A 16,906-nucleotide genomic window follows, 5' to 3' on the forward strand; every position below is an offset into this window, starting at 1 on the left:
CCCCCAGTCTCTGCCTCTGCCTCTCTCCAGCCTCCCCCCAGTCTCTGCCTCTGCCTCCCTCCAGCCTCCCCCCAGTCTCTGCCTCTCTCCAGCCTCCCCCCAGTCTCTGCCTCTCTCCAGCCTCCCCCCAGTCTCAGCCTCTGCCTCTCTCCAGCCTCCCCCCAGTCTCAGCCTCTGTCTCCCTCCAGCCTCTTCCCAGTCTCTGCCTCCCTCCAGCCTCCCCCCAGTCTCTTCCTCTGCCTCCCTCCAGCCTCCCCCAGTCTCAGCCTCTGCCTCCCTCCAGCCTCCCCACAGTCTCAGCCTCTGCCTCCCTCCAGTCTCAGCCTCTGCCTCCCTCCAACCTCCCCCCAGTCTCAGCCTCTGCCTCTCTCCAGTCTCAGCCTCTGCCTCCCTCCAGCCTCCCCCCAGTCTCAGCCTCTGCCTCCCTCCAGTCTCAGCCTCTGCCTCCCTCCAGTCTCTGCCTCTGCCTCCCTCCAGTCTCTGCCTCCCTCCAGCCTCCCCCCAGTCTCTGCCTCTGCCTTCCTCCAGCCTCCCCCCAGTCTCAGCCTCTGCCTCCCTCCAGCCTCCCCCCAGTCTCTGCCTCTGCCTCCCTCCAGCCTCCCCCCAGTCTCAGCCTCTACCTCTCTCCAGCCTCCCCCCAGTCTCAGCCTCTGCCTCCCTCCAGCCTCCCCCCAGTCTCTGCCTCTGCCTCCCTCCAGCCTCCCCCAGTCTCAGCCTCTGCCTCCCTCCAGCCTCCCCACAGTCTCAGCCTCTGCCTCCCTCCAGTCTCAGCCTCTGCCTCCCTCCAGCCTCTCCCCAGTCTCAGCCTCTGCCTCTCTCCAGTCTCAGCCTCTGCCTCCCTCCAGCCTCCCCCCAGTCTCAGCCTCTGCCTCCCTCCAGCCTCCCCCCAGTCTCAGCCTCTGCCTCCCTCCAGTATCTGCCTTTGCCGCCTCCCCCCCCCCCCCGCATGCGCAGATCTCCGGTCTGCATTAGAGACACTCCCACGCTCCTTATGAATCCACTTACCTGCTCCAGTGCCCGCCGCCATCTTCCTGGCTCACGTGAGTATCCTCTTCTGACACCGGCTTCCATCACGGCGTCCTCCGCGGCGTCCTGCTGTGAGCTCTGCATGTGACGTCCACACAGCAGTGGACGCAGCACAGAGGAAGGAGCTGATTGGCGCGCGCCTGTGACCCCGGAAGTGCAGGCGCCGGCAGTTCCGGGGTCAATCAGCTCCCTGTGCTCGGCGGCCACAAAAAAAAAAATGTAAAAAAAAAAAAAAAAAAAAAATTTTTTTTTTTTTTTTTTTTTGCTGCCAGAAGGTGCCGCCCCTCACAATCTGCCGCCCTAGGCACCGGACCACGGGTGCCTAATGGTAAATACGGCCCTGTCCGTCCCTGTCACCTGGACAGTGTTAGCAGGTGGTTCCCCCTGGGCCACCCTTAGCAGAGGCTCCGGCTGAATAAGTGCCACAGGGGCCGAGCACTGCACACAATGAGGGTCAGTGGAACCTGCCGGTAGTATAGCCGTACATGCGGCGCAGGCAGCATAGTAAGCCTGTGTTTTGGCACCCTTGCTTCTTGTGGACGCCATGCTGTTGTCTCCCCTGAGCAATCCAGGAGGGTATATAGCCAAAAATCAACCGTGCACCATACAGTGTAAAGTATAGCCTATAATCATATAATCTATAAGTACACTTCTGCACAAGTGGGGCCAGCACCTCAGGTGCTGCTTACCGCCCGCTCAAAGCGGTTGTGTGGTCATCAGAATCCCTGCCTGGGTCTCCCCGAGCCTGTCTCCCCTCTCCAGCGTCAGAAGAGCTGACAGGAATGGCTGCCGGCGTCCTGAGGAGAGGAGGGGGCCGTGGGCGTGCCCTAGAAAGTGCGGGAATCTGGTGCCCCACTGTGCACAGTGAGGGGGGTGGAGTATGCAAAGCATGTTCCAGCCCTCAGTGCTGACTCCTGTACAGCGTCCCGCCCTTCCCCTGACTGGCAGGCCTGGGGCGGGAAAGAATGAGACTAGGCCGCAAAAGCCGGGGACTAAAGTTATAAGCGCGGCCGGCGTATAAGCTCGGTCGGTGCGGTAGTCCCCGGCGTACTAACAGCCCCAGACGCGCCACAGTGTAAAAATGGCAGCGGCGGTCAGCGCGGTAGTCCCAGTAAACTAACACACCCAGTCACGCTGCAGTGTGTGATGGCACAAGCGCGGTCAGCGCTGCGGTCCCCGGCGCACTAACACACCCAGCAATGCTGGAGTGTTTCTGTGCGCGGTCCCCACGGGGACACAGAGTACCTCAAAGTAGCAGGGCCTTGTCCCTGACGATACTCGGCTCCTTATCCAGCAGAGTCCCCGGGAGCTGTGGATGGAGCACGGTCTCAGTGCCTGGAGGGAGACCGATTAGGATCCCACTTCACCCAGAGCCCTAAAGGGGATGGGGAAGGAAAACAGCATGTGGGCTCCAGCCTCCGTACCCGCAATGGATACCTCAACCTTAACAACACCGCCGACAAGAGTGGGGTGAGAAGGGAGCATGCTGGGGGCCCTGTTATGGGCCCTCTTTTCTTCCATCCGACATAGTCAGCAGCTGCTGCTGACTAAGCTGTGGAGCTATGCGTGCATGTCTGCCTCCTTCGCACAAAGCATAAAAACTGAGGAGCCCGTGGGAGCACGGGGGGTGTATAGGCAGAAGGGGAGGGGCTTTACACTTTTAGTGTAATACTTTGTGTGGCCTCCGGAGGCATAGCCTATACACCCAATTGTCTGGGTCTCCCAATGGAGCGACAAAGAAAGTTACTAAAAGCATCCACTTTGTGTTTCCTCCCAGTGTCTTGCAAAAGTATTCATACCGAGCAAACCCTTGCACATTTTGTCACGCTACACTAACAAACTTAAATGAATTTTATAGGGATTTGTGATATACCATCACATTGTAGCAAGTATTTGTGACATGTAAAGGTACATACATACATGGTTTTCTAAATATTTAAAAATTATATGTTTGAGAATTGTAACGTGGATTTGTATTCAGACCCCTGTAGCCTGATACCCCTAAATTAAATCTCCTGCTTAGAGAAGTCATCTAATTAGAAAACTGTATCCACGTGTGTGTAATTTATTTTCATTATTACTACAGCTGTTCTATGAAGGCCTCAGAGGTTTGTTTGAGAACAAGCATCATGAAAACCAAGAAACATGCCAGACAGGTCAGGGATGAAGTTCTGTAGTAGAGTAAAGCAAGGGTAGGTTATAAAAAAAAAAAAAAAGACCAAGCTCTGAACATCTCACAAAGCACTGTTCAATCCATCATCCAAAATGGAAGTAGCATGGCACAACCGCAACCCTATCAAGGCATGGCCGTCCACCTAAACTGACATCCCAAGCAAGGAGAGAAACAATTAGAGAAGGAGGTAAGAGGCCCATGGTCACTGTGGAGAAGCTGAAGAGATCCACAGCTCGAGTGGGAGAATCTGTCCACAGTAGAACTATTAGTTATATACTACACAAATCTGGCCTGTATATGGAACAGTGGCAAGAATAAAGCTATTCTTGAAAGTAAGCCATAAGAACTCCCATTTGCAGTTTGTAAAAAGTCATGTAGAAGACACAGCTAGCATGTGGAAGAAGGTGCTCTGGTTAGATGAGACCAAAAGTACAACTTTTTGGGCAAAATCCAAAATGATATGTGGGGCAGAAAATGAACACTGCACAACACCCTGAAAAAACCATACCCACCGTCACACATGGTGGTGGCAGCTTCATGCTGTGGGGAGGCTTTTCTACAGCAGAGACAGGGAAGTTGGTCAGAGTCGATGGGAAGATGGATGGCGCTATATACAGGGCAATCCTGGAGGAAAACTTGTGAAAGGCTGCAAGAGATTTGAGACTGGGGTGTACTTCACCTTCCAGCAGGACAACAACTCTAAACACAGAGCTACAATGGATGGTTTAAATCAAAGCATATTCATGTGTGTGAATGGCCCAGTCACAGTCCAGACCTAAATCCCATTGAGAATCTGTGACATGACTTGAAAATTGCTTATCACAGACGTCTCCATCCAATCTCACTGAGCTACAGCGAGTGTGCACAGAATATGGGGCAGAAATTTCAGATTTGCAAAGCTGGTGGAGACATAACCCAAAAGACTTGCAGCAATGATTGCCGCAAAAGGTGGTCTTACAAAGTTTTGACTCAGGGGTAGGAATACAAATGCACGTCACAATTTTCAGATTTATATTTTTAAAATATTTAGAAAACCATTATCATTTCCTTTACACTTCACATATACTCTGTGAAGTTTCTATCACATAAAATACATTTAACTTTGTGGGTGTAACGTGAAAAAGTCCACAGGGCATGAACACTTTTTGCAAGGCACTGTACATGCTAAGTGAGCGGCCCTCCATCATGACTAGAAATGCTTTCCCTATCTTTATTGCCTGCCATGTACAACTATCTTCTTGTTGCTGCCCCTATTGTTAGCATTGAGACAAGACGGGGGAGGACACAGAGCTGTCGGATCCAGGAGCAGAGCTCTGACAGATTTGTGTCAGATCTTGTAGAACAAGCAAGGAAAAGGACTGTGGATGGAAGCTTGTAATACAGACTTTATTCTTCGCTCCTTCTAAGGTCTCCCTGGCAGTTAGTCAGAATGATTCCCATCCATCTGTGTGCGAAGACATGATTTACTGAATCTCTGCCCATGAGGTGTGAAATATGATCTGGACACTCTGTTTTATGGAGGTGCATGTACAACTCATCACTGGCATTTTCATAAATTAATGAAGAAGTGGACGAGACATCTTGCATGGATCATACCCTATACATTTCCTATATATTTCCGTTAAACCTGAGAGGCAGAATTCACACCTACAGTTTTCATGCATTTTTTGGAGTGCATATATGATCTTTTCTTTTGCATCCTCACCTTTTGCACAGAGCATGCATGAAAAGACATATATATATATATATATATATATATACTGTACATACACATATATACAGTGTATATATATATATATATATATATATATATATATAAACTGTACATATACATACATACTATGTACTCACCTGGGCTTATTAAGCAGGAGCTCTCTGCACAGTCTGTCCGTCTCCTCATTCCACGACTTACGGAGAGAATCTCCAGTTTCCAGCAGCTGCTTAATGTCATCCTGAAGACCCGTAATCATCTGAGGGAAGAGAGTGATGGAGGTCAAGATCTTAAAGCTGAAAATAAGGAGACGTATTTCCTCTTAAGAACAAAAAAAAAGGATTTTGTTAGTTTTGAATCCATAGACCATAAATAAGACTAAATGAAGATTGCAAATGTAAAAAAGAAAATTTTGTGCCGTTGCGTTCAACCATTTTTGGTGTTCTTTATATTTCTGGATTAATAGAGTATTTATTTTTAGAAGATGTGAGTGCTGGCTATCTTTTGGACTATTGCTAAATGAAGATTATGTATTATTAGAGCCATGTCAAGCTAAGGCTGGCTTCACATGCCCTGTAGTCATCCGTTATTACAGATCCATTCAAGATCTACCGTATTTGCTAATAAGTTGTGCAAACACAACTTTTTTAAACGGATGTTGGCCTGATCCGTTTTTAACATGGAGTCTATGGACAACGGATCCATTAACGGATTGCTATTTATCGTCCATTTGTAGCGGATCCGTTAAGAAAACAACGGATCCGTTACAAATGCACGTACAACGGATGGCTAAATAGCAATCCATTAATGGATCTGTTGTCCATAGACTCCCATCGGATCAAGCAGAAATCTATTTGCCAACGGATCAGTTCTAACGGATGACTACAGGACATGTGAACTTAGCCTAAGCGAAAAAACTCAAGATATTTCCTTCACCGTATCAAATAAACATTTGCATGATGAGCAGTGTTGTGCAACATTTTGTCTAATGTACAATGAACTATTGAACTGTAACATAGTGATCAGACATCACCAATTACCATGAGCGGTGACAGTCACCTGATGACATGCTTTGATTTCACTCCTCATCTCCTGGTTCTGAAGACACATCCTCTTCATGGACAGAGGCAGAGACTTCAGGTGTTGCTGGGGACAACAAAGAAAAAGGTTAAAGAATAATTCCTAGTACGCAAATCAAGAGAAAATATGCGGAGCAGACACTGAACAAGCAGGAGCTACAAGGAGACTTAGGGTACCGTCTCACTAAACGACGTACCAGCGATTCCGACCACGATATGACCTAGTCAGGATCGCTGGTGCATCGCTACATGGTTGCTGGTGAGCTGTTAATTAGGCAGATCTCACCAGCGACCAGTGACCAGCCACCAGCGACTCGTGGAAACGATGCTGCGCTTGGTAACCAAGGTAAAGAAGGGAATTTTGTTTACTTACCGTAAATTCCTTTTCTTCTAGCTCCAATTGGGAGACCCAGACAATTGGGTGTATAGCTATGCCTCCGGAGGCCACACAAAGTATTACACTAAAAGTGTAAAGCCCCTCCCCTTCTGCCTATACACCCCCCGTGCTCACGGGCTCCTCAGTTTTGGTGCAAAAGCAAGAAGGAGGAAAAAATTATAATTGGTTTAAAGTAAATTCAATCCGAAGGAATATCGGAGAACTGAAACCATTCAACATGAACAACATGTGTACACAAAAAACAGGGGCGGGTGCTGGGTCTCCCAATTGGAGCTAGAAGAAAAGGAATTTACGGTAAGTAAACAAAATTCCCTAGTGTTTCGTGAAAGTGTGCAGGCTCGACCAGGTAGCCGCCTGACACACCTGCTGAGCCGTAGCCTGGTGCCGCAAAGCCCAGGACGCTCCCACGGCCCTGGTAGAATGGGCCTTCAGCCCTGAGGGAACCGGAAGCCCGGAGGAACGATAAGCCTCGAGAATTGGTTCCTTGATCCACCGAGCCAGGGTTGATTTGGAAGCTTGTGTCCCTTTACGCTGGCCAGCGACAAGGACAAAGAGTGCATCCGAGCGGCGCAGGGGCGCCGTACGAGAAATGTAGAATCTGAGTGCTCTCACCAGATCTAACAAGTGCAAATCCTTTTCACATTGGTGAACTGGATGAGGACAAAAAGAGGGTAAGGAGATATCCTGATTGAGATGAAAGGGGGATACCACCTTAGGGAGAAAGTCCGGAACCGGACGCAGAACCACCTTGTCCTGGTGAAACACCAGGAAGGGGGCTTTGCATGACAGCGCTGCTAGCTCAGACACTCTCCGAAGCGAAGTGACTGCTACTAAGAAAACCACCTTCTGCGAAAGGCGTGAGAGAAAGATATCCCTCATTGGCTCGAACGGTGGTTTCTGAAGAACCATCAGCACCCTGTTCAGATCCCAGGGTTCTAACGGACGCTTGTAAGGAGGTACGATGTGACAAACCCCCTGCAGGAACGTGCGTACCTGTGGAAGTCTGGCTAGGCGCTTCTGAAAAAAGACAGAGAGCGCAGAGACTTGTCCCTTAAGGGAGCCTAGTGACAAACCCTTTTCTAATCCGGATTGAAGGAAGGACAGAAAAGTGGGCAAGGTAAACGGCCAGGGAGAAACACCCTGAGCAGAGCACCACGACAGGAATATTTTCCACGTCCTGTGGTAGATCTTGGCGGACGTTGGTTTCCTAGCCTGTCTCATGGTGGCAATGACCTCTTGAGATAATCCTGAAGACGCTAGGATCCAGGACTCAATGGCCACACAGTCAGGTTCAGGGCCGCAGAATTCAGATGGAAAAACGGCCCTTGAGACAGCAAGTCTGGTCGGTCTGGTAGTGCCCACGGTTGGTCGACCGTGAGATGCCACAGATCCGGGTACCACGACCTCCTCGGCCAGTCTGGAGCGACGAGGATGGCGCGGCGGCAGTCGGCCCTGATCTTGCGTAACACTCTGGGCAACAGTGCCAGAGGAGGAAACACATAAGGGAGTTGAAACTGCGACCAATCCTGAACTAAGGCGTCTGCCGCCAGAGCTCTGTGATCTTGAGACCGTGCCATGAACGTCGGGACCTTGTTGTTGTGCCGGGACGCCATTAGGTCGACGTCCGGCATGCCCCAGCGGCGACAGATCTCCTGAAACACGTCCGGGTGAAGGGACCATTCCCCTGCGTCCATGCCCTGGCGACTGAGAAAGTCTGCTTCCCAGTTTTCTACGCCCGGGATGTGAACTGCGGATATGGTGGAGGCTGTGGCTTCCACCCACAGCAGAATCCGCCGAACTTCCTGGAAGGCTTGCCGACTGCGTGTCCCGCCTTGGTGGTTGATGTATGCCACCGCTGTGGAGTTGTCCGACTGAATTCGGATCTGTTTGCCTTCCAGCCACGGCTGGAACGCCTTTAGGGCAAGATACACTGCCCTTATCTCCAGAACATTGATCTGAAGGGAAGACTCTGTCTGAGTCCAAGTCCCCTGAGCCCTGTGGTGGAGAAAGACCGCTCCCCACCCTGACAGGCTCGCGTCCGTCGTGACCACAGCCCAGGATGGGGGCAGGAAGGATTTCCCCTTCGACAGAGAAGTGGGAAGAAGCCACCACTGAAGGGAAGCTTTGGCTGCCCGAGAAAGGGAGACGTTCCTGTCGAGGGACGTCGACTTCCTGTCCCATTTGCGGAGAATGTCCCATTGAAGTGGGCGCAGATGAAACTGCGCAAAAGGAACTGCCTCCATTGCTGCCACCATCTTCCCTAGGAAGTGCATGAGGCGCCTCAGGGGGTGTGACTGACCATGAAGGAGAGACTGCACCCCTGTCTGTAGTGAACGCTGTTTGTTCAGCAGAGGCTTCACTATCGCTGAGAGAGTATGAAACTCCATGCCAAGATATGTCAGTGATTGGGCCGGTGTCAGATTTGACTTTGGAAAATTGATGATCCACCCGAAACTCTGGAGAGTTTCCAGAGCAATGTTCAGGCTGTGTTGGCATGCCCCTTGAGAGGGTGCCTTGACAAGAAGATCGTCTAAGTAAGGGATCACCGAGTGTCCCTGAGAGTGTAGGATTGCCACCACTGTTGCCATGACCTTGGTGAAGACCCGTGGGGCTGTCGCCAGGCCAAAAGGTAGTGCTACGAACTGAAGGTGTTCGTCCCCTATGGCGAAGCGCAGGAAGCGCTGATGCTCTGGCGCAATTGGTACGTGGAGATAAGCATCTTTGATGTCTATTGATGCCAGGAAATCTCCTTGGGACATTGAGGCGATGACGGAGCGGAGCGATTCCATCCGGAACCGCCTGGTTTTCACATGCTTGTTGAGCAGCTTTAGGTCCAGAACGGGACGGAAGGATCCGTCCTTTTTTGGCACCACGAACAAGTTGGAGTAAAAACCGTGACCCCGTTGCTGAAGAGGAACCGGGATCACCACTCCTTCCGCCTTCAGGGTGCCCACCGCCTGCGTAAGAGCCTCGGCTCTGTCGGGGGGTGGAGATGTTCTGAAGAAACGAGTCGGAGGACGAGAGTTGAACTCTATCCTGTAACTGTGAGATAGAATGTCTCTCACCCATCGGTCTTTTACTTGTGGCAGCCAGGCGTCGCAAAAGCGGGAGAGCCTGCCACCGACCGAGGATGCGGTTTGAGGAGGCCGAAAGTCATGAGGAGGCCGCTTTGGGAGCGGTTCCTCCGGCGGTCTTTTTAGGACGTGACTTAGACCGCCATGCATCTGAGTTCCTCTGATCTTTCTGAGGCCTTTTGGACGAGGAAAATTGAGATCTGCCCGCGGTCCGAAAGGACCGAAACCTCGATTGTACTTTCCGTGAAGCCCCATCTTCCACTGCAACTATGGATCTAGCCGCCAGTCAGGAGATTGGAGGATCCACCTTAGGACACTGAGTCCAGCCCTTGACAACCTCGGGGGGGAAGGGATAACGTGTGTCCTTAAGGCGCTTGGAAAAACGCTTGTCTGGACAGTCTCGGTTTTTCTGGATTGCCTCTCTGAAGTCAGAGTGATCCAGAAACATATTTAATGTACGCTTTGGAAACCTGAAACGGAATTTCTCCTGAGAAGCAGACTCCTCAATTGGAGGAGCTGGGGGAGAAATATCCAACACCTGATTGATGGTCGCTATAAGGTCATTCACTACTGCGTCACCTTCAGGTGTATCTAGGTTGAGAGCGGCTTCAGGATCAGAATCCTGATCTGATACCTCCGCTTCATCCTCCAGAGAGTCCCCCTGCTGGGACCCTGAACAGTGTGATGAAGTGGAGGGAATTTCCCAGCGACCCCGCTTGGGCGGCCTGGGACTGCGGTCCGTGTCAGAGACCTCACCCTGGGACCTATGGTTTACCCCCGGGGCACTTTGCCGTTCCAATTGAGGGGGACCAGGGGTCAAGGATTGGATAGAGCCCGGGGCCTGAATCACCGGTCTGGACTGCAATGCTTCCAGTATTTTAGCAGACCATTTATCCATAGTCTCAGACAGTTTGTCAGCAAAGGCTGCAAACTCCGTCCCTGTCACCTGGACAGTGGTAGCAGGTGGATCCACCTGGGCCACCTGTAGCAGAGGCTCCGGCTGAGTAAGTGCCACAGGGGCCGAGCATTGCACACAATGAGGGTCAGTGGAACCTGCCGGTAGTACAGCTGTACATGAGGTACAGGTTGCAAAGTACGCCTGTGCTTTGGCACCCTTGCTTTTTGCAGATGACATGTTGTCTCCTCTGAGAACAACCAGGAGGGTATATAGCCAAGAATCAACAGAGCGACCGTAAAGTGCAATGTATAGACTATAAGCCTATATATATATATACACTTCGGTACTCAGTGGGGCCAGCACCACAGGTGCTGCTTACCGACCGCTCAGAGCGGTTGTGTGGTCACCAGATTCCCTGCCTGGGTCTCCCTGTGTTGTCTCTCCTCTCCAGCGTCTGAATCGCTGACAGGAATGGCTGCCGGCGTTCTGTGGGGAGGAGGAGACCGTGGGCATGCCCAAGAAAAGTGCGGGAACCCAGTGCCCCACTGTACTGAGTGAGGAGGGAGGAGGATACTAATGTATGCTCCAGCCCTCCGCTGACGATCCGTGCAGCGTCCCGCCCCTCCCCTGACTGGCAGGCCTGTGGGCGGGAATAAACGACACTAGGCCACAGAAGCCGGGGACTAAAGTTATAAGCGCGGCCGGCAATAAGCGCGGCCGCGCGTAGTCCCCCGGCGCACTAACACCTCCAGCAGTGCTGGAAAGTGTCTGGCACAAGCGCCCCATGTCCGGCGCACTAACACACCCAGCCGAGCTGGAAAGTGTCTGGCACAAGCGCTCCATGTCCGGCGCACTAACACACCCAGCAGTGCTGGAAAGTGACTGGCACAAGCGCTCCATGTCCGGCGCACTAACACACCCAGCAGAGCTGGAAAGTGTCTGGCACAAGCGCTCCATGTCCGGCGCACTAACACACCCAGCAGAGCTGGAAAGTGTCTGGCACAAGCGCTCCATGCCCGGCGCACTAACACACCCAGCAGTGCTGTAATGTGTATGGCACCAGCGCTCCATGCGCGGTCCCCACGGGGACACAGAGTATCTCATAGTTGCAGGGCCTTGTCCCTGACGATACCCAGCTCCTATCCTGCAGATTCCCAGGGGCTGCGGAGGGAGCACGGTCCCAGTGCCTGGAGACCGATCCGGATCCCACTTCACCCAGAGCCCATTAAGGGATGGGGAAGGAAAACAGCATGTGGCTCCCGCCAGTGTACCCGCAATGGGTACCTCAACCTTAACAACACCGCCGACAAAGTGGGGTGAGAAGGGAGCATGCTGGGGGCCCTGTTATGGGCCCTCTTTTCTTCCATCCGACCTAGTCAGCAGCTGCTGCTGACCAAGCTGTGGAGCTATGCGTGGATGTCTGCCTCCTTCGCACAAAGCATAAAAACTGAGGAGCCCGTGAGCACGGGGGGTGTATAGGCAGAAGGGGAGGGGCTTTACACTTTTAGTGTAATACTTTGTGTGGCCTCCGGAGGCATAGCTATACACCCAATTGTCTGGGTCTCCCAATGGAGCGACAAAGAAAACGGATTTTTGTGTACTCACCGTAAAATCGTTTTCTCTTAGCCATCATTGGAGGACACAGGACCATGGGTGTCATGCTGCTTATCCATAGGAGGACACTAAGTAGATGCAAAGATGTTAGCTCCTCCCCTGCAGTATACACCCCCTGGCCCAGCCAGGCTACTTCAGTTTTAGTACACAAGCAGTAGGAGAACAAGTAACAAAAAACGTGAGTGAATACTCATAACAAAATAATACTGGGAGAGAAAAAAGCTAAGGCCCAACAGGGCAACAGGGAGGGTGCTGTGTCCCCCAATGATGGCTAAGAGAAAACGATTTTACGGTGAGTACACAAAAATCTGTTTTTCTCTGACGCCTCATTGGGGGACACAAGACCATGGGACGTCCTAAAGCAGTCCCTGGGTGGGTAAACAAACAACGCAACTCAAGGACTAGGAACCAGTCCCAGATAGCCAGGAGCGCCTACTGAGATAGGTGCTCCACTATTGTTTGCAGAATTTTCCTACCTAGGTTTGCCTCAGCCGAAGTCTGGGTATGGACTCGGTAATGCTTTGAAACAGTATGTAGGCAAAACCAGGTCGCAGCCTTACACCCCTGTTCCACTGATGCCTAATGACCCAAGAGGCGCCAATTGCTTGCGTGGAAGAAGTCCGCAGCCCACTAGGAATGGGCTTGAGTTGCGACCGGTAGAGCTCCTGGATCGCAGAGCGAATCCAGCAAGCCAGCGTTGCCTATGAAGCTGCGTCTCCTTTCTTAGGCCTTTCAGGAATGACGAACAAGGAGTCCATGTTCCAAAACGGGCTGTCCTGGGTACATAATATCTGAGAGCCCTCACATGGTCTAGCGAATATAGGAACCTTTCCACCCTATGGACTGGATGTGGAGAAAAGGAAGGCAGAACAATGTCCTCGTTCATATGAAACAGGGAAGTAACCTTCGGAAGAAAATCCGTAAGGGGGCGTAGAACCACCTTGTCCTGATGAAAGATCAGAAAGGATTCGCGGCAAGAGAGTGCTGCCAGTTATGAAACTTTTCTGATGGACGTGTTCGCCACTATGAATGTTACCTTCCAGGAGAGAAGAGCAAGACAAGCTTCCTTAAAAGGTTCAAAGGGAGACCCTGGATATCGTCCAAAACGAGATTGAGGTCCCATGGGTCCAGCGACCGTTTATACGGGGGAACTAGATGGGAAACACCCTTGAGGAAAGTCTTGACTTGCGGATTGCAAACTAGGCGGTATTGATAGAATATTGAGAGAGATGAAACCTGCCCCTTAAGGGAGGTGAGGGCCAACCCCTTTTGCAACCTGACTGCAAAAAAATCAAGAATTCTGGGGATCGCCAGAGGCATAGGTTGGACATTAAATTCCCTGCACTGGGAAAGGAAAGTTTTCAACGTATGGTGGTAAATACGGGATGAAGGCCGGCTTTCGAGCACTGTACATGGTGGAGATGACCGCGGGAGAGAATCTCGCTCTTGTTAAAGTCCAGGTCTCAATGGCCAGGCCGTAAGCTTCAGGGCTCTGGAGTTCTGATGGGAAATGGGCCCTTGGGTCAGCAGGTCTGGGATGCTTACGAGGCGCCATGATCAATTGTACTAATTCGGCATACCAGGCGCACCTGAGCTAGTCCGGTGCTATTAGTATCACCGGGACTCCTTCTGCCTTGATCTTCCTGATTACTTGCGGCAGCAGCGGCAGAGGCGAAAAACATGTAAGGTAGACGGAAGCGACTTCAGGAGACTAGAGCATCCGCGCTGATGGACTGTGGATCACGTGACCTGGCTAAGAACGCGGGTACCTTTGCGTTCAACCTTGAGGCCATTAGATCCACATATGGTGTACCCCAGTGAGTGCAGATGTGTGGGAACACTTCTGGGTGGAGAAAACACTCTCCGGCGGCCAATCCTTGGCGACTTAGAAGGTCCGCCACCCAGTTCTCTACTCCCGGTATGTGTAACGTTGAAAACACAGACCCCCGTCGATTCGGCCCAGGTGAGGATCCTGAGGACCTTGAAATAAGCTGTCTTGCTGCTGGTACCTCCCTGCCGATTGACCTACGTCACAGCTGTTGCATTGTCCAATTGGACCCGAATCAAACGACCTGCTAGCAGAAGGGGGGAATGACCTGAGCGCGAGAAAGATCGCACTGATTTTCAGGATGATTTCTGGGAAGGGAAGACTCCTGGGGCGTCCAACGTCCCCAAGCAGTGTAGAGTTAGTACACTGCTCCCCAGACTAAGAGGCTGGCGTCCGTGGTCAGGAGTAGCCAGTCCACTTGGGGGAGAAAAACTCCCTCTCGATATGGAAGAGGACTGAGGACTGAAGCCACCAGCAAAGCGCATACCTGACTGAAGGTGTCAGGTGAAAGGTTCGTCAAAGGAAAAAAGGGGCACTTGTCCCAGGCAGCTAGAAGCGCAAGCTGCAGTGGGCGGTGGTGTGGCTAAGCGAGCAGTACTGCCTCTATAGCCGCCGCTATCCTACCTAACACTCTCATACTGAATCGTATGGAGCGAGAGGATTACAGTTAGGTCTAGAAATATTTGGACAGTGACAAAATTTTCGCGAGTTGGGCTCTGCATGCCACCACATTGGATTTGAAATGAAACCTCTACAACAGAATTCAAGTGCAGATTGTAACGTTTCCTTTGAAGGTTTGAACAAAAATATCTGATAGAAATTGTAGGAATTGTACACATTTCTTTACAAACACTCCAGATTTTAGGAGGTCAAAAGTAATTGGACAAATAAACCCAACCCAAACAAAATATTTTTATTTTCAATATTTTGTTGCGAATCCTTTGGAGGCAATCACTGCCTTAAGTGTGGAACCCATGGACATCACCAAACGCTGGGTTTCCTCCTTCTTAATGCTTTGCCAGGCCTTTACAGCCTCAGCCTTCAGGTCTTGCTTGTTTGTGGGTCTTTCCGTCTTAAGTCTGGATTTGAGCAAGTGAAATGCATGCTCAATTGGGTTAGGATCTGGTGATTGACTTGGCCATTGCAGAATGTTCCACTTTTTTGCACTCATGAACTCCTGGGTAGCTTTGCCTGTATGCTTGGGATCATTGTCCATCTGTACTATGAAGCGCCGTCCGATCAACTTTGCGGCATTTGGCTGAATCTGGGCTGAAAGTATATCCCGGTACACTTCAGAATTCATCCGGCTACTCTTGTCTGCTGTTATGTCATCAATAAACACAAGTGACCCAGTGCCATTGAAAGCCATGCATGCCCATGCCATCACGTTGCCTCCACCATGTTTTACAGAGGATGTGGTGAGCCTTGGATCATGTGTCGTTCCCTTTCTTCTCCAAACTTTTTTCTTCCCATCATTCTGGTACAGGTTGATCTTTGTCTCATCTGTCCATAGAATACTTTTACAGAACTGAGCTGGCTTCATGAGGTGTTTTTCAGCAAATTTAACTCTGGCCTGTCTATTTTTGGAATTGATGAATGGTTTGCATCTAGATGTGAACCCTTTGTATTTACTTTCATGGAGTCTTCTCTTTACTGTTGACTTAGAGACAGATACACCTACTTCACTGAGAGTGTTCTGGACTTCAGTTGATGTTGTGAACGGGTTCTTCTTCACCAAAGAAAGTATGCGGCGATCATCCACCACTGTTGTCATCCGTGGACGCCCAGGCCTTTTTGAGTTCCCAAGCTCACCAGTCAATTCTTTTTTTCTCAGAATGTACCCGACTGTTGATTTTGCTACTCCAAGCATGTCTGCTATCTCTCTGATGGATTTTTTCTTTTTTTTCAGCCTCAGGATGTTCTGCTTCACCTCAATTGAGAGTTCCTTAGACCGCATGTTGTCTGGTCACAGCAACAGCTTCCAAATGCAAAACCACACACCTGTAATCAACCCCAGACCTTTTAACTACTTCATTGATTACAGGTTAACGAGGGAGACGCCTTCAGAGTTAATTGCAGCCCTTAGAGTCCCTTGTCCAATTATTTTTGGTCCCTTGAAAAAGAGGAGGCTATGCATTACAGAGCTATGATTCCTAAACCCTTTCTCCGATTTGGATGTGAAAACTCTCATATTGCAGCTGGGAGTGTGCACTTTCAGCCCATATTATATATATAATTGTATTTCTGAACATGTTTTTGTAAACAGCTAAAATAACAAAACTTGTGTCACTGTCCAAATATTTCTGGACCTAACTGTATATAGAAGACAGTGTACCGCTTGTTGTAGAGCGATCGCCTTGTCTTGAGCGAGAAATATCAAGCCCCGAAGGGTGTCCAGGGACATGCCCAGGGAGGTGACGGATTTTGACGGGACCGGGGATGATTTGACTGGAGTCAGAAGCCGCCCTAAGCGGGATAGGGTGCCCACAGAGATTTGCACTCTGGTTGAGCCCTTGATGAGGAGGTCATCCAAGCAAGGCAGAACAGCCACTCTCCTGGCGTGAAGGGCACTCATGGCGGCCGCCATGACCTTTGTTAAGACCCTTGGTGCTGTGGCAGAGCCGAGGGTAGGGCCGCAAATGAAAAAATAAAAGAAGTCCTGAACAGCGAAGCGGAGGAAATTTTGGTGAGCTGGAGCGATGGGTATGTGCAGGTACACGTCCCTGATAGCTAGGGAGGAAAGGAATTCTCCTTTAACCATAAAGGTAATAATGGACCCTAGGAATTCCATTCTGAATCTCCTTACGTGCACATGTTTGCTCAGGTGTTAGAGGTCCAGGATGGGCCGAACTGACCCGTCCTTTTTTGGGGACCACGAGAGGTTGGAATAGAAAGCCTTGAACCTCTCGCCGTCCGGAACCGGCACCATCACCCCCGCCGTTTGGAGGGAGTGGATCGCTGAGGAGAAGGCCTCGCGGTGTTTTGGAACCTTTGGGGGGGGTTTGAGAGAAAAGACTGCCTAGGCGATCGGGTCCGGAATTCAATGTGGTAACCAGATGACACAAGGTATCGCACCCATTGTGGTCTGAGGCGGCAGCCCAGATGG

The 16,906-nt window shown here is 50.8% G+C and overlaps 1 protein-coding gene across 1 annotated transcript in view; it reads right to left on the minus strand.

Annotated features, from left to right (window-relative positions):
- The window catches only part of C5H20orf96 (chromosome 5 C20orf96 homolog), a 67,024-nt gene that overhangs the window by 21,990 nt on the left and 28,128 nt on the right, over positions 1-16,906 (minus strand). Inside the window, exons 7-8 of the mRNA XM_075347819.1 lie at positions 5,970-6,056; positions 5,051-5,169 (exon numbers count right to left, since the gene is read on the minus strand). Coding sequence (XP_075203934.1) covers positions 5,051-5,169; positions 5,970-6,056 — 206 coding nt within the window. The remainder of the gene's footprint in view (positions 1-5,050; positions 5,170-5,969; positions 6,057-16,906) is intronic.

The sequence above is a fragment of the Anomaloglossus baeobatrachus genome, chromosome 5, assembly GCF_048569485.1.
Source record: "Anomaloglossus baeobatrachus isolate aAnoBae1 chromosome 5, aAnoBae1.hap1, whole genome shotgun sequence".
Taxonomy (NCBI): Eukaryota; Metazoa; Chordata; class Amphibia; order Anura; family Aromobatidae; genus Anomaloglossus; species Anomaloglossus baeobatrachus.